Genomic DNA, 18,301 nt, shown 5'->3' with positions numbered 1-18,301 from the left:
TACATAAATTTATACAGTGGGATGGAACCTATGTTATATGGCAAAACTCAAGAAAATCAAGAGAAGGGCCCCTTCAGCTCTTGGTGACCTCTCTCCTGTCTGAAAAGACTGCACTCTTTAACGCTGAATTTTAGAAATACTTCCAAACAGTTGGGCAAGGCAGTATTTCGAAAGTCAGGTAAATACTCGGTGACGAAGACCAAAGAGACACCCAGATTGATTTCCTGGGAATTATTAGCAGGAAAATCATTCAATCTGTAACAACATCAAAGTCAACTTACCATTATTTCTCCCGATTCTCCTGGAAGGCTTCTCTGTGAAAGGAAGTTAGACAATCATTCTTCAACTGTATGTCACTTATTACCTTGAGGGCCAAAACCGTTTTCTCAGTCAAAAGAGGAATTTTAGTTTTCTTCAGTACTGAGCTGTTATTCATTCACTGAAGTTGAGACATAAATATTGAACATTCTTGAAAACTATTTTCCCACTGGTGAGTTTCTCAACACCTTTCTCTACCAGTTTTGGTGGTGTGCATGTCATTCTTGGATATAATGCTAGAACAAGTAATTTTTAAATAAAAATATTCAACTAAATGCATCCTGGGTAGCGTATATCCCCTTGATGCTATTTGCTCTGTTTTTTACTCAAATAGAGACTTTGAGTCTCCATTCTGCCATGAGGCTGTGGGCATGCTGTTCCCAGTGTCTGCAGTGCCCCGGCTGGGTTCCTCAACCCCCATATAGAGAACTCTACTCACCCTTCAGATCTCAGCTCCAGCAGAATTCCTCCAGTGAAAATCTCTAATGCCCCAAGACTAGGTTGGTTTCCTTTACTAAGTGTTTTCGCAGCAGCATGTTCCTTCCTGTAGCGTGCTCACCTTGTTTCATAATGATTCATTCTATTTGAGGGATTATTTGACTCAAGTCTGTCTCTTCCTTTAAACTAAGCTACATAAAAGCAGGGATTTTCATGTATTTCCTCCACGGTGTAACCCCAGAGCCAAACACAGTGACTGGTACCTAGAAGATTCTATGCTTTTAACCACCATGCTAGGAGATTATCTGTACACTTGACTGTCCTGCAGAAAGGAACAAAGGCGATTCCCTTGCCTTTGAAAGTGAATGGCTTAAGGGTGGTGGGTGAACATGTAATGTTTGGTGAGCTGTTAATAATAGATCCAAGAATGGTGTCGGATAGAAGCTCAGCTTGCCTGATTCAGGGTGAACTGAGGTTCTGTGCTATGTGACATGGTAAAGTCAATGGTTGACCTCTTCTTGTAGACTTCTTGAATGCAATGCTCAATGACAAATTTTTCTCTCTTGTGGCTAAATAAATCGTGACATGAAGTCTTGCTTATTGGATTTTAATATTATTGGTCTACAAAAAAACCCTGGATTTTCAGAAAGTAGAAAATTCATACCTGTACAAAATAAGACATTGATCAGCTTAGAGTTTGCTGCTTCCATAAATACCTCCTTTCTCAGCGTGTGGGCTCCACCGGGAAGGAGCCAAGCCCTTCCTGGTGTTCCAGAAAACTCATCCCCTTAATTAGAGGGTTTTGTCTATACTGTCGCTGGTGGCCTCCAGGACTGCAACTCTCAGTGTGGCCTGTTCTCCTTTTTAGGTGCTCTCAGAGTGACCAGAGGAAGGAGATCGTAAGGCTGCAAGGAGAAGTGTCTGTCATCGCTAAAAGAAGAAAAGCCTTCCTAACAGGAAATCCTTCCCCATAAGGCAGGAAATAATTTCAGAATCTTAAGTGTTGAAGACAACACATAGCCATGTAATCTTTTTTTTTTTAAATGGAGTGGGGACAGGGTCTCCTTCTGTTGCCCAGGCTGCTGCAATCATAGCTCACTGCAGCCTTGAACTCCTGGGCTCAAGCGATCCTCCATCTCAGCTTCTCAAATAGCTGGGACTACAGGTGCATTCCAGCTAATATATATGTATCAGCTGGGTGGCAGAGATAGGGTCTCACTGTGTTAACTGGGCTGGTCTGGAACTCTGAGCCTCAAGTGATCCTCCCTCCTTGGCCTCCGAAAGTGCTGTGATTATAAGCGGGAGCCACTGTGCCGAGTCACGTATTCTTTAAAGGACTAACTTGAGCATTATGGTGGGAAGGCTGCTAAGCTGCTGTGTGAATTTCCCTTTTGATTTCACCTGGGTGATCTCTTTCACCAAGGTGTAAGAGCACTGGACTCTCCTGTGCTAAAAAACAAACTCTTCAGAAAATCTAGCAGAAGACATCTGAACACTTATCTTACTTCTTCTGCCACAACCTCTTTCATTTTTTCCCCCTTTTGGAAGTAAAGCTTACTGTACCTGGTATCTCTGGTTCTCTGCCACCAATTGGAATTTGCCTGGGGCCAGTTCCACAAGATCTTCATAGTCTACAAACTTAAAAAAAATTAGAATTTTAACTTTTTTTTTTAATTATACTTTAAGTTATGGGGTACATATGTACAACATGCAGGCTTGATACACAGGTATACATGTGCCATGTTGGTTTGCTGCACCCATCAACTCGTCATTTAGCTTAGGTATTTCTCCTAATGCCATCCCTCCCCCAACCCCCAGCCCCCCGACAGGCCCCAGTGTGTGATGTTCCTCTCCCTGTGTCCATGTGTTCTCATTGTTCAGCTCCCACTTATAAGTGAGAACATGTGGTGTTTGGTTTTCTCTTCTTGTGTTACTTTGCTGAGAATGATGGTTTCCAAAAGATCTAGAGCCAAAGAGATAGCTGTTGGTATTCATTATTTTATATTCTTTCCTCTACCTCTGGGCAATCACAATTTTGTATCAAATGATTTCTTTAGCATATTTCTATTTGCTGGTTATGTCTCAGAGGTGTACAAGTGCAAGGTAACAACACCTTCACATTTGTTGGACACGGGAATTCGTTTCTGAGTTTGCCCGCGGGTAGTAAGACAGGGATCAAAACAACCCAGTGATTAGGTGGGTGTCTGGGGAAGTAACTGGGTAGACCCTGGAGGCATTTGCAGTGTCTGACTGGACAGACATGAACCATACATCTCCCCAAGTTAAAAATGTAGGTATTTTCTAAAAGGAATGCCAGTTAGAAATGACTGAAAAAGCACAAATGCATTTGGATGTCTTGGCTTCAATCTGAGATTTCCAACACACTCTGGTGACTTTTAAGTGTTGGAAAATATGACAGTTTCAAAGCAGACAGAGTGATATTTTCCCTCTGTAAATATGCCGTCATATTCTCTGGCATTTTTGTAGGTAATCCACTCTGCAAGTATGATAAGCCTTTGCATTTGCTGGGATGTTCCCATAACACGCTTTGCTTTTCTGGCATAAAAATAGCTCTTGTATGACTTTCAGCAACAGACTTTCAGTCCAAGACTTTCCTTACATTGGAGATGGCTAAGGGACAAAAGTGGAGACCTGCACTCCGTGGGAGTTATTCTTGTACTTTTCCACCCTTCTTGCTGTCTTCCCCTTGAATAGGAATACTTAAAGTGCCCTTATTACAAGTATCACTGTTCACTTAGGTATGGAAAACAGTGTGCTTTGATAATGACTTTTCTTACGCTCTTAGTAAAAGAGTGATAATATTTCTTCGTCATCATAACAGCTAATAATGATTAAGCACTTACTAGTCCAGGCACTCTGCTAGAGAGTTTACACTGTGCCATTTAATTCTCAAAGCAAACCTTTGGGTTAGGTCTATTCTTACCCCCATTTTTTTTAGATGAGGAGTGAGCAGCTGTGCTCCATAAATGCTACACTCTGATGCCCGCCCATTGAGCTTGACTTAATTCTCATGCAAAACCTGTTAATGCTGTAAAAGGTAAATACACATTCCAATAATTATAACAGTAAACACGTGCACTCAGATGAATTTTATCTTAAGTTTCCATTACACACAGAATAAGGCCATTGAATAGCAATTGCAATAGGCTATTTACTGAGCTGACGAGCAGGCCAACAGCAAGGAGTGATCTGGAAGTACTTACTTCAGAAAGTCCATTTATGGGGATTTCGAAGCCTGATACTTCAGAAAGAAAGAAGCAGATGAAAAGGCACGTGAGTCGTTTCATTTTGCTGGACAGTTTTGCCAAAGCTCCCCAAAGCAGATGGTCTGGGGAGGATATCACTTCTTCCTACTGAACCAAGTTCAAAGGAACAGCAGAGGAGCCCTGTTCGCTTTAAGAAAGAAGAAAAAAGAAGAAAAAAACTCTCTAACTTTGCTCAAAATTGGGACAAATATTTGTTCTGGAGCTCAAACTTGAGCTGTGTGGGTGGATCGAACACCCAGAGGTTATTCAAACAGCAAAGTCAGAAGCAGTTGCTCACTGTGAGGACAAGTCAGGGGTAGATGGATGTGCTTGAATGTTCTTATATGCTTTTTTTTTTCTCTTTTTTTGGCTTTTGCTGATTTCTATTGATCTTAAAATCAGAGAGACCTAAAGATAATTGTCATCCTTTCTAAAGGACGAAGTGCAGAACTATTCCCAGAAACAAAATCCTTTGATCTAAATTAAAGCAGAAAAAATTTAGAAAAAGTGGGAGAAGACGCAGAGTGGTTTTTCTGAGCAAATAATTCATTGTGTGCGTTTTCCCCATCTCTCTGATAACTGATTACCTGTTACCTATAAAGAGCCAGGCAAGTGGCTGTGCAGGATACTAGGGCAGATCTTCAGTGAGGATGCTTCGTGAATGCCTTTGATTAAGGTAACAGTGTCTGTCCTGCTGCCCCCATCAGCCGGGCTCAAGTCAGTGGCAAATCAATACTCCCCAGTTTCAGAATTGAAGTGCAGTGGTGAGATCAAAGCTCATTGCAGCCTTAACTTCCCCCGGCTCAAGCAATCTTCCCACCTCGGCCTCCAGAGTAGCTGGACTACAGGTGTGCACTACTGTGCCCGGCTATTTTTTGTAGAGATGGGATTTCATCATGTTGCTCACCCTGGTCTTGAACATCTGGGATCAAGCTATCTGCTTGCCTTGGCCTCCCAAAGTGCTGGGATTCCAGATGTGAGCCACCATGCCTGGCCTCCATCCTGGTCAGATTCTATTTTTCTTGCAACCAACAGGAAATGTCACTTCTTGGACGCAGCACTGAAATAGGAAGCTCCAGCTGTGGGCAGAGTTACGATACAAGGGAGGTTGTCTCATCCTCAGGACCAAGCACCCCAGGCCAACTTATGGGATCCTGGAGCTCCTTGTAACATTTAAAACCCAATTCACAAGGCATGCAACAGAGAGTTATCTGCACTTTCTTCCCTAGTTTCCCCTCAGTCTTTGAAACTGCACAGCATGGCCGGGCGCGGTGGCTCAAGCCTGTAATCCCAGCACTTTGGAAGGCCGAGACGGGCGGATCACGAGGTCAGGAGATCGAGACCATCCTGGCTAACACGGTGAAACCCCGTCTCTACTAAAAAATACAAAAAACTAGCCGGGCGAGGCGGCGGGCGCGGTGGCGGGCGCCTGTAGTCCTAGCTACTCGGAGGCTGAGGCAGGAGAATGGCGTAAACCCGGGAGGCGGAGCTTGCAGTGAGCTGAGAACTAGCCACTGCACTCCAGCCCGGGCGACAGAGCGAGACTCCGTCTCAAAAAAAAAAAAAAAAAAAAAAAAAAAAAAAAAAAAAAGAAAGAAAAAAAAGAAAGAAACTGCACAGCCGTGTATCTGCTGGGGAAGCATAACTTCTGAAATAACGGCAGGGAGAAAACAGATTCTCCCCTCCCTTGCCTAGGTTGCACTAGGTGAGCACCCACTTTGGCCAGTGGGTGCCTCAGTGAACCCCTCATGGAAAAATCCTGCCACAGCTTTGCATTCTCGGCTGAGATACTGTTTCTGGGCAGTTAAGACCCAATGGCATGTTTTCTCAGAAACAATGGTGACTTTCAGCATCATGCCTCCTTCCATTGATCATTTCCTTTCTGATTATTTTAAGTTGATATTCAGAATTATCTCAGAAGAAACCAAACCAAAAGCAGGCTGGGCCTTTTTTCCATGCTGATAGCCTGTCTTCAGATCCCAAAGTCCTTTTTTTTTGAGAGGGAGCCTCACTCTGTGGCTCAGGCTGGAGTGCAATGGCACAATCTTGGCTCACTGTAACCTCCACCTCCCAGGTTCAAGCGATTCCCCTGCCTGAGCCTCCCAAGTAGCTGGAATTATAGGCATGCACCACCACACCTGGCTAATTTTGTGTGTGTGTGTGTGTGTGTGTGTGTGTTTAGTAAAGATGGAGTTTCGCCATATTGGTCAGGCTGGTCTCGAACTCCTGACCTCAAGTAATCCACTTGCCTCAGCCTCCCAAAGTGTTGGGATTACAGGTGTGAGCCACTGCGCTCCGCCTGATCCCAAAGTCTTGAAACAAACAAACAAACAAACAAACAAACAAACAAACAAAAACAGCGTTTGCTCTCTCTCTCGATGTTCAGAAGCACAACAGCGTAGGCTGTGTATTCAGGCTACTGGGTCTTTTTATTTTCTGAGACGGAGTCTCACTCTGTCACCCAGGCTGGAGTGCGGTGGCGCGATCTCGGCTCACTGCAAGCTCCGCTGCCCAGGTTCACGCCATTCTCCTGCCTCAGCCTCCCAAGTAGCTGGGACTACAGGCGCCCGCCACCTCGCCTGGCTAATGTTTTTGTATTTTTTTTTTTTTTTAGTAGAGATGGGGTTTCACTGTGTTAGCCAGGACGGTCTCAATCTCCTGACCTCCACCCTCCTTGGCCTCCCAAAGTGCTGGGATTACAGGCATGAGCCCAAGACTCAGCCTGGGCTACTGAGTCTTGAACTTGAGACCCTTTCCCCTTGCACTCCCCACCCCACTGCCAACCCCTCCCATCATGCCTGGGCAGCTGTCACGTGGTGAATTGAACATATCCACTGTTACTTAGATGCCTCTGATTTCTAGGATGGAAATCACTACCATAAATGCCATAAGAAGATTCACTTTCATGTATGTGAAAATCAGTAGGAAATCTACAAGAAAAAAATCACAATATTTCATAATGTTTGAACAAAGAGATAACATTTAGCACTCATTGGGAATTCTGGGAACTATCAATAAACTTGAGATTCATCACTGAGTGTAAGTCATTGTGGCTTAACTGACAGTATGACAATAGCCGCCTCACATGTATAGCATTCAGCTCCAGCCCTATCATTGTGAAAGAGCATGTTTGTAAAAGTCCAAAGTCAAAGCTGGATGAATTCACCGGAAAAATAGCTATATTTGACCCTGACCTGCTTGTTCGGTGGGTCAGGTTGCACACAACATGGAGCAGGTCTGTTTTCTACACGTATTTGAGCTGTGATGCCTTCCTTCTGATTATAAAGACATTTTCTTATAGCTTCTTCAAGGACTGTCTGTTTGAATTTCCAAAGATGACATTTGATTACTCTGCTACATCTTTTGCCCTCTCTAATGCAGAGGTGTGGTTTTTTTGTTTCTGTCTTTTTTTTTTTTTTTTTTTTTTTTTTTTTGAGATAGAGTCTTGCTCTGTCGCCCAGGCTGGAGCGCGGTGGTGTGATCTCGGCTCACTGCAAGCTCCGCCTCCCGGGTTCACGCCATTCTCCTGCCTCAGCTTCCTGAGCAGCTGGGACTACAGGCGCCCGCCACCATGCCCGGCTAATTTTTTGTATTTTTAGTAGAGATGGGGTTTCACCATGTTATCCAGGATGGTCTCAATCTCCTGACCTCATGATCTGCCTGCCTCAGCCTCCCAAAGTGCTGGGATTACAGATGTGAACCACTGCGCCCAGCCTGTTTTGGTTTTTAAATGGAGACAGGGTCTCACTCTGTCACCGAGGCTGCAGTACACTGATGCAATCATGACTCACTGCAGCCTCAACCTCCTGGGCTCAAGCAATCCTCCCATCTCAGCCTCCTGAGTAGCTGAAACTCCAGGTGCACACCACCACACCCAGCTAATTTTTGTGTGAGTGTATATTTTGTAGAGGTGAGGTTTCACCATGTTGCCCAGGCTGGTCTTGAACTCCCGGACTCAAGCGATCTGCCCATGTTGGCCTCCCAAAGTGTTGGGATTACATGTGAGCCACTGTGCCTGGGCAGGTGTGGGTTGATATCATTTGAGGCCAGAACATAAAGATGTTTCAGAATAAAAGTATTTGAAACTGAATAGCAGTACCACACGCCAAAAATGAGAAGTTAGCATGGAGGGGATTCTCTCATTTGTTCTTAAGCCCTGGAAACTTGCCTTTGCTGTTCAGCCATTTCAGTTCTTTCCTCTTCTCTGTTCCTCACCTCTGAAGTTCCAATTCAAATCCATTGCCAGAGTAGAGAAATCGAGTGTAGAGTAGACATGTGACCAGCCACGACAGGTCAATTCCAGTGTAGCAGCTTTTGCTGTTCTTCCCAGGGTGTGTGGGTGTTTTCTGGCAAGGAAGGGGTCTCATCTGGAAGCGGTCTCACCATCACACTAAGATCTGGTGCTGGTATTTCAGATACAGGCTGGGAAGCACCTTCATATGAGTAATTGTGGCTCCCTCCAAGGTGTAAATGGGACGAGAGTGTGTTTGGATATCTGAGCCACCAGGGATGTTAGAGGTTATCTAGCTGAATCCTCTAATCTAAAAGATGATGAAAGTGAGGCTCAGAGTGGTTAAGTCATGTGGCCAAGAGAGGGGAAAAGATATAGCAGAGTAACAAATGTCATCTTTGGAAATGCTAACAGACAATCCTTGAAGAAGCTATAAGAAAATGTCTTCACAATCAGAAGGAAGGCATCACAGCTCAAATAGGTGTGGAAAACAGACTTTCTCCATGTTATGTATCCTGCCAGGCCATGGCTAGAGAAGTGGGGTAGGGTCAAGATACAGGGTCCAGGTTGGTGGTGATGATGGGAAATGGACTGAACAGTATGAGTCGGCAGCCTCACCATCAAACCCTTCCCTGGCCTGCCTCTCTAACTAATGAGCTGGCTCCATGACTTTGGGCAAATCTCTGTGTGCCTCAACGTCCTCATCTGAAAGATGGGAATAACAATAGTGCTCACCTGTGAGCATGTATGAAGGACTTAGAGCAGTTCCTGGAACACATTAGGTGCTAATGAAGTGCTAGTTACTAGTAGTGTTAAAACAGGTCAGCACAGTGGCTCACACCTGTAATCCCAACACTTTGGGAGGTCAAAGTCGGGAGGATCACTTGAGGCCAGGAATTTGAGACCAGCCTGGGCACCATAGCAAGACCTTGTCTCTACATAATTATTATTATTATTTTTTGAGATGGAGTCTCACTCTGTCGCCCAGGCTAGAGTGCAGTGGCACCATGGCGGCTCACTGCAGCCTCTGCCTCCTGGGTTCAAGCAATTTCCTGCCTCAGCCTCCCAAGTAGCTGGGATTACAGGTGCATGCCACCATGCCTGGCTAATTTTTCTATTTTTAGTAGAGATGAGGGTTTCACCATGTTGGCCAGGCTGGTCTCCAACTCCTGACCTCAGGAGATCCCCCAGCCTCGACCTCCCAAAGTGCTGGGATTACAGGTGTGAACCACTGTGCCCAGCCTGAAGTTGTTTAAATGAATTGTTTCCCAGACTAATTACACTGCAGGGCACAGAAGGAAGTTCTGAACTGAAAGTGCTTATAAAAGATGACTATTAGGGGCTGGGCGTGGTGGCTCAAGCCTGTAATCCCAGCACTTTGGGAGGCCGAGACGGGCGGATCACGAGGTCAGGAGATCGAGACCATCCTGGCTAACACGGTGAAACCCCGTCTCTACTAAAAAATACAAAAAACTAGCCGGGCGAGGTGGCGGGTGCCTGTAGTCGCAGCTACTCGGGAGGCTGAGGCAGAAAAATGGCGTAAACCCGGGAGGCGGAGCTTACAGTGAGCTGAGATCCGGCCACTGCACTCCAGCCTGGGCGACAGAGCGAGACTCTGTCTCAAAAAAAAAAACAAGAAAACAAACAAAAAAGATGACTATTAGGTTACTTCAATTTTCAAAAAGGAAAAAATTCAGATTTCTGTAAATATAGATTGGCGAGCTTGTAGTAGACTTGATTTAAAAAATGACATGCAGTGATTAAAAAATGGTTTGAGAAAACTTTTGAAAAGGAAGCAATTTGACACATGTGTGTGGGAGGGGTTTGACGACTGAGGCTCACTAGCTATGGGATAGGGACAAAGTGGAAAGCTCACTGGGCACCGAGAATAGGTGTGCAGTGGGAGGGTCCGCAGACCAACAAGGGCAGAGGAAGACAGCCTGGGCCCCGAAGTCCAGGAGGTGGGAGCAAAGGGGGCAGAGAGTCTGGAAATAAAGCTAGGCAGAGAAGATGCTGTCAAGACCCTCTTATTTTTTTTGCAGAGACAGGGTCTTACTATGTTGCCCAGGCTTGTCTCAAACTTCTGGACTTAACAGATCCTCTGCTCAGGCTTCCCAAAGTGCTGGGATTATAGGCGTGAGTCACTGCACCCCGCCAAGACCTTCATAAGGGTCTCAGGAGGCAGCAGGAGTCACGTCTTCAGGCATAGCAGATGTCAGGCTTGAGTCCAAGCCAGAGACGTGGGCCCAGTCCTCGTCAGATATTGAGAGGCAGACTAATTTGTCAGCAGACCCAGGAGCTGGTAACACACACATAACCCATAAACACTTCCCATATGTCATAGCCAGATTCTTCCCTTGGATTTTAGAGTTTGCAAATGGCAAGGGGCCATTTACTGCCTAAAGAATTGGTGATGATAGAGTGCTTGGTTGAACATTAAGTTGAGCTAATTTTACTTCTCTTTGCTGTGCTGTTTCTAAACGGGTAGATCCAGATTCGATAAGCACAGATTGACTGTAATGTGTTTATCATGGATGAGGTGGGACATGAAAATGCAATGAAGTTTTATCTGGTTAATTATAGAACCAGTTGTTTGAACAATTCCAACCAGAAAAGCATTGATGACTACAATGATGTTAACTTGAAGAAATTAATTTAGTGGTAAGAAACAAGGCCCTATAATTCACTCAAGTGGTTCAAATGAAATATGCTTGAAATAAACATGAATGATGAAAAAGATGGTATGCTGAATATAAATTCTAGAAGCACTACAGTAAAGTCTCAGTGCATTCTCCAGTGTAGACCATACCTAAAACATTGCATTCAATTCTGAGTGAAATATTACATAGAAGACTTTATTAAATTAAATCATTGAAGGTGGGTCAGGATAGACATTCAAAACTGTTGTACAAGCATATGCTATTAATACACAGTTCAAGAAAAAAGAGAAGTTGAGGTAAGTATGACAATGATCCATGTGCGAGGCCAGAGGAGGTTCATTACGGGGTTATTTTTCTATTTAGACTTCATGCTGGAATTAGGGAATAAAGTCAGAATCTGGGAAAATAAATCAGAAGTTTGGAGAACATGCCAGTCTATGTGGCAGAAGAATGAATGAGGTCCACACTGTGCAAACAAGGCTGGGGCAGAGGGCATTCAAGTGAGTGAAACCAAGCCATTCTGGCTGTTCTGGAACTCACCCGATGAGTGCCGGGCACCTGCCAGCACATTCCTTTGAGGTGCAGAGAAGCAGGATTCACTGGGCCAGGACAAGCTTCTCCTGGCAGTCAGTTGGGCCAAACTGCCCTGTGAAGCTGGGCTTAATCACTCTATTTCTAGAGGGTTGTTACCTCTAGGATGCTTGAGTTATCGACTGCTGCACAACTTAGTGTTTCAAAACAACAGTTTAATCTCTCTCCTGAGTCTATGGGTTGACCAGGTTCAGATGGGTGGTTCTTCTGCTGCATGGCCTGTTGGCCAGGCCCATGGTAGGCAGAGGTTCGGCTAGGAAATAACATCCAACTCAATTCATCCATGGCTGGCCATTGGTGCTGTTGACAGGGAGCACAGCTGGGGCTGCTGACTAGAGCACCTCGGTTCTCCTCTGCATGGCCTCCCCACATGACCTAGCCTTCTCCCCACATGGCCGAGGTTCAAGAAGGGGCACTGTCAGTGTGCAGAAATGGAAGTTGTCTATCTTGCAAGGCCCATCATTGGAGGTTACACTGTTGCACTTCTGCTGGGCAAATCAAGTCTCAAGGACAGCCATGATTCAAGGGGAGGGGCAGACAATAAACCCTACCTCTGATTAGAAGAGTGGCAAGGAATTTGGGACCATCTTTAATCCACTACAAGGAAAATGGGGCATGGAAATGGCATAAGGAAATGGGGTTTTAGAGATTCTGAGTCAAAGATGAAAATGATGGCCTAACAAATGTTATGTTATTAAAGATGATTAGAAATGACACATGTAAAGATCTTTATAATAACTGGAACAGAGCAAATTCCCATTAAATAGCTGCTCTTAATATTATTATTATTATTACTGTTTCTGCTATTGAAGTGTCTAAACAGAGGCTCTAAGACCAGATTTTAGGAAGGGAATGAAGGGATTCTTGCACTGGAGATGTAGACTATTGAAAGCAAACTCTAGGGACTATGAAGTTTCCATAATTCAACAGAAAGCTGGAAAAAGCCTTCCTCCCATTACCCTCTTGACTCAGAGCACCTCTTTCCTCTTGTTCAGCTTTCTTCTTGCTTTATTTGGAGAGTCCTTTTGAGATAAACTTTGAAAAGAAGGCAGCATTCAAATGCAGACCAAAAGAGACGATGCCGTTAAAAGCATTAAGTTTTATAAGGGAAGTAGAGCATAAAAGTCTGGAAAATTTGCAGTCTGACAATGCAATAGAAAAGGAAATTCCACCTTCTGGGGAAAAATTCAAGAGTGCTGCAGAAATTTGCATAAGTAACAAGAAGTCAAATGTTAATCCCCAAGACAATGGCGAAAATGTCTCCAGGGCAGGTCAGAGGTCTTCACAGCAGCCCCTTCCATCACAGGCCTAGAGGCCTAGGAGACAAAAATGGTTTTGTGGGCCAGGCCCAGGGTCCCCATGCTGTGTGTAGCCTAGGGACTTGGTGCTCTGTGTCCCAGCCACTCCAGCTGTGGCTGAAAGGGGCTAATCTAGAGCTTACACCATGGCTTCAGAGGGTACAAGCCCCAAACCTTGGCAGCTTCCACGTGATGTTGAACCTGCAAATGCACAGAAGTTAAGAATTGAGGTTTGGGAACCTCCATCTAGATTTCAGAAGATGTATGGAAATGCCTCCTTTATATTACAATTAAAAATTTATATTCAATTTTAAAATCATGTGTCTAGATAAGGTATATTATCTATTCATTTTATTTTGGGGATAGCAGAGGGAGTGTCAAATATTTATTATAAAAAAAACAGGACATTAGATCTGACACAGTTGAGAACAATTGATTCAAGAGGAGACGAAAAGACAAAGGAATTGCTAAAATGCTTTGTGTGTTGCAGGAGTTGAGGGGAAAAGAGACAAAAGGAGTGTGGAAGGGTTGTTCTGGCAATGGGAATGGTGGGCAAAAAAATCTTTAAAAACAAGAATGAATAATGCCTAATTAAAAAATGCTTCCTATATTCCAAGTAGTATTTTGGAGAATTAAAAAACAAGGAGCCATATTCCATGGCTCTATCTCTGCAGGCAAGACACAGAGAGAGAGAATTACTTTGGGAAGTGTATTAGTCAGTATAGGCTAGGCTGTGTTCCAGTAACAAATAATCCCCAAATCTCAGTGGCTTAAATAACAAAAGCTTGCAGTTTCTTGGACATACTCCTTATCCATTTTTGGTGGGCCAAGGGCTCTGCTCTGTGTGGCCCTCACTGCAGGCTCAGGCTGAGAGAGGCATGGCATGTTGCAGGGAGCCAGGAAACATGGAGGAGCACATGGGTTAAATGCTTCTACCTGGAAGTGTTGCGTGGCATTTTCATTTGTAGTTCATTGGCCACCACAAGGCACATGGCCATGTTTAATTTCAAGAGGGTGGGGGATTGCAATCTTCCCTGTGCCTAGAAGTAGAAGGAAACTGGATCTTGGTATAGAACAACATAAGCCACCGAAGGAAAGTGCTGAGGTTGGGAGTTGAACATGAAAGAAAGTCAATGTGACCATTAGAATAAATCCCAGAAATTTCAAGAATCTTGGGGAGGACTTTGAACTTGCTGCCAAGTTCAGAATAGCACATTCAAATAGCATTTGCATAGATAGCAAAGGTGAGTGGCTTTAGCTGAGAAAGGGTCACTATGCATCACATATTTGTACTTTTTTTTTTTCAGTTTTTAAGTTCAGGGATACATGTGCAGGATGTGCAGGTTCGTTACATAAGTAAACATGTGCCATCGTGGTTTGCTATATACAGATCATCTCATCATCTAGGTATTAAGCCTAGCATCCATTAGCTATTCTTCCTGATGTGCTCCCTCCTCCCACCCCCCACCCTCCAAGAGGCACCAGTATGTGTTGTTCTCCCGGCCATGTGTCCATGTGTTCTCATCATTCAGCTCCCACTTATGAGTGAGAACATGCAGTATTTGGCTTTCTGTTCCTGCGTTAGTTTGCTGGGGACAATGGCCTCCAGTTCCATCTATGTCCCTGCAAAGGACATGATTTTGTTCCTTTTATGGCTGCATAGTATTCCATGGTGTATATGTACCACATTTTCTTTATCCAGTCTATCATTGATGGGTATTTAGGTTGATTCCATGTCTTTGGTATTGTGAATAGCGCTGCAATGAACATACACGTGCATGTTTCTTTATAATAATATTATTTATATTCCTTTGGGTATATATCAAGAAATGGGACTGCTGGGTCAAATGGTATTTCTGCCTCCAGGTCTTTGAGGAATGGTCACACTGTCTTCTACAGTGGGTGAACTAATTTACACTCCCACCAGCATTGTAAAAGTGTTCCTTTTTCTCCACAACCTCAACAGCATCTGATTTTGTTGTTGTTGTTGTTGTTTTTGACAGAGTCTAGCTCTGTCACCTCGCTGGGAGTGCCTCAGCCTCAGCCTCCCAAGTAGCTGGGATTACAGGCATGCACCACCAGGCCTGGCTAATTTTTGTATTTTTAGTAGAGACCGGGTTTCACTGTGTTGGTCAGGCTGGTCTTGAACTCCTGACCTCAAATGATCCTCCTGCCTCGGCTTCCCAAAGTGCTAGGATTACAGGCGTGAGCCACTGCGCCCTGCTGTTATATCGGCTTTTTAATAATTGCCATTCTGACTGGTGTGAGATGATATCTCATTGTGGTTTTCATTTGCATTTATCTAATGATCAGTGATGTTGAACTTTTTTCATGTTTTTTGGCCGCATGTGTGTCTTCTTTTGAGAAGTGTCTGTTCATGTCCTTTGCCCACTTTTAAATGGAATTTTTTTTCTTGCAAATTTGTTTAAATGCCTTGTAGTTGCTGGATGTTAGATCTCTGTCAGATGGATAGATTGCAAAATTTTTCTCCCATTCTGCAGGCCGTCTGTTCACTCTGATGATAGTTTCTTTTGCTATGCAGAAGCTCTTCAGTTTTGTTAGATCCCACACACATTTGTGCTTTCCATTACAACTTGCAGCCTCTCCGGAGGCAGCAGGCAGTGACCCTGACTCTGCCAGGAGCCCCTTCCTTATATCGTGTAGAAAGTAAGTCTTTGTGGTCAGCGGATCAGGACAGTGCTCTCTTCTAGAATGACAGAGGGTGTTTTCCGTAGGAAGCTACTGTGTGGACTCAGAGACAAGGGGCAGCGACCTGGGAGAGTTTGGGAAAATAATTTGAGAGCAGCCACTTATTGGGGGAAAGAATCCAATTTTAAAACTCAGAGTGTCTGTTGTTACTTTCATGTGGCTGTTGGATGGTATCCCTATGAGACTCCCATAGCTAAGCAATTCCTTAGCAGCGGTCTTCAAAGTGCGTCTCCGCTAGATGGCGTGAGGTGCTCGCCTGTTTCCAGCTGATGGAAAGGACTTGAGCTAAGCAAGGGACCAGGAACTTGAAGGTAAAACAGCGCCTCACGCTGGGGGTTGATGAAATATGCAGTTGGCGGATGTAAAGAACTGTGTCATACTAGAATAACAATACAATAAGGGGCTTTATTGCAGTGGTATTAAATAAATACACACCCAATATCACTAGAGCCAATGAGGTAGTTTTTCCTCTCCAAAAATATAGTCATATATCAAAACTTACTATAGATTGACTCTAATACAAATACAGAATGAATATATAAGGGTAATTCATTGATAAAATATTCTTCAGAAGTTGCACTTACAAAACAGAAGATATAGATCCTTATTGCAGGAAACTAAGCAGCCAATCAACCATTCGATATTTACCGAATATATCTGAATGCAGTGCACGTTGTTAGACTGTACGGCACATGAGACAGTGTACATTATGGTTAGGAGTACAGTATTTGAGACCAGACAGACTGAGTTTGTATTATTTATTAGCTGTGACCTTGGGCACGTTGCTGCACCTCTCTGGGCATCAGTTTCCTTGTCTGTAAAACAGAAATAGTCATACCTATCTCATAGGGTTATTTTAAACAGTCTTTGTGAAGCATTTCAAATATAGACTGGAACACAGTAAGTGCTACACAAGTGTCAGTCATCATTATAATTGTTTATTATGACATGGCTCTTCACTTTACAAAGGAACTCATTCATTGTAGGGTTCAATAAAACAAAAATGTGTCAAGTACCTATTATGTGCGAGACAAGGCATTGTGGACAGATCAAAGGACTATGAGAATGGCTAAGGTGTGGCTCCTGCCTTACAGGATCTAGGACTCTCACAGGGGAGAGGGATCACACAATTAACTAACCATGAAGAAATGCAAAGGGTGATGGTACTGATACAAATGACTGTGACAATCTGGAAAGGAGGAAATAGCGTTTGAGTAGAGCTTGCAAAAATGGGCAGGGTTCAGTGAGCGGAGGTGCCAGGAAGCATTTTCAGTGGGAGCAGCATGAGCAAAGGCTCCCAGGCTGGGCCATGTGGGTACTTGTGTAAGGTCTGCAGAAAGCTGGAATGACTCAAGTGTGGAGACGTGTGGGAAGATATGACTGAAAGCATGTCTCCGTAATGACCACTTCAATCATCTTCAACATTTTGAAATCTTTTTTTAATTTCGTTTATTCCGCCTACATTTTATTTCCTGGATTATTTTTATTTATTTAAATTTTTAATCATTAATTGTTTTAGAGATGGGATCTTGCTGTGTCACCTAGGCTGGAGTACAGTGGCATGAGCATAGCTCACTGCAGCCTCAAATTCCTGGGCTCCAGTGATCCTCCTGCCTCAGCCTCCTGAGTATCTGGGACTACAGGTGCATATCACCACAACTGGCTAAATTTTTGTTGCTGTTGAGACAGGGTCTTGCTATGTTGTCCAGGCTGGTCTCCAACTCCTGGCCTCAAGCAGTCCTGACTCCACCTCCCTTGGACCTGGGTCTATATGTGTGAGCCTCTGTGCCCAGCTTTTCCTGAAGTCTGTTAAAGCAAATTCCAGATATTGAGTCATTGCACTTATAAACACTCAAGATGCACCCTCAGCCGAGAATATCTTTTTATGTAACCACAACGTCATTATTACAGCTTACATAATGAATCATATTTCCTTAATATTACCTATTTCAAGTGGTTTTTGATTTGCTTTTAAGACCAAGAAGACAATCCTAGTGACATTGTGAAAAGATTAGAGAGGAGAAAAATTGGAAGAGAAACTAGTTAGGAGGTTATTGTGATAGTTGTTAAAAGCTTTGGTTTTAGACTTTGGCAGTGCACGAAGCAAAAGAGATGGTGGAAAAGCAGCAAGAAGTCAAGATTGTGTGGGAGGGAGTTTTTTTTTTTTAGGTTGAGTCTCACTCTGTCGCCTAGGCTGGAGTACAGTGGCGGGATCTCGGCTCACTGCAACCTCCGCCTGAGCCCCCTGAGTAGCTGGGATTATAGATGTGCACCACCATGCCCAGCTAATTTTTGTATTTTTAGTAGAGATGGGGTTTCGCCATGTTGGCCAGGGTGGTCTCGAACTCCTAACCTCAGGTGATCCACCCGCCTCGGCCTCCCAAAGTGCTGGGATTACAAGTGTGAGCCTCCACGCCCAGCCAGGAGGGAGTTTTAAGAGCGAGGGAGTATAAACTGAGGAACAGAGAGGGGCAAGAGGTGGGCAGGAAGATTTAATGGACTTTATTGGGAATTTAAATTGTATGTCTCCATTTAGACAGAATTGTCATATGCATTATTAGGGACATAGATGCATTGTTTAATTTCAACTTTTATCTTCAGTGGGTACAGGTGCATGTTGGTTACCTCGATATATTGTGTGACACTGAGGTTTGGTATATGAATGATCCCATCACCAAGGTACTGAGCATAGGTAGTTTTTGGGTCCTAGTTCCCCTCCTTCTCTCCTGCCTCTAGTGGTCCCCCGTGTCTATTGTGTCCACAATGTTTAGCTCCCACTTATAAGTGAGA

The 18,301-nt window shown here is 44.0% G+C and overlaps 1 protein-coding gene across 1 annotated transcript in view; it reads right to left on the bottom strand.

Annotated features, from left to right (window-relative positions):
- Positions 1 to 4,289, bottom strand: part of ITIH2 (inter-alpha-trypsin inhibitor heavy chain 2) — a 45,761-nt gene extending 41,472 nt beyond the window's left edge. The window contains exons 1-3 of the mRNA XM_010389375.1: positions 3,981 to 4,289; positions 2,320 to 2,394; positions 282 to 314 (exon numbers count right to left, since the gene is read on the bottom strand). Coding sequence (XP_010387677.1) covers positions 282 to 314; positions 2,320 to 2,394; positions 3,981 to 4,064 — 192 coding nt within the window. The 5' untranslated portion in view covers positions 4,065 to 4,289. The remainder of the gene's footprint in view (positions 1 to 281; positions 315 to 2,319; positions 2,395 to 3,980) is intronic.
- Between the last annotated feature and the right edge of the window lie 14,012 nt (positions 4,290 to 18,301).

Source organism: Rhinopithecus roxellana, chromosome 11 (assembly GCF_007565055.1).
Source record: "Rhinopithecus roxellana isolate Shanxi Qingling chromosome 11, ASM756505v1, whole genome shotgun sequence".
In the NCBI taxonomy this organism is placed as follows: Eukaryota; Metazoa; Chordata; class Mammalia; order Primates; family Cercopithecidae; genus Rhinopithecus; species Rhinopithecus roxellana.
Note: the sequence above shows the minus strand (reverse complement) of the source record. Positions and strands in the feature narration are given on the sequence as shown.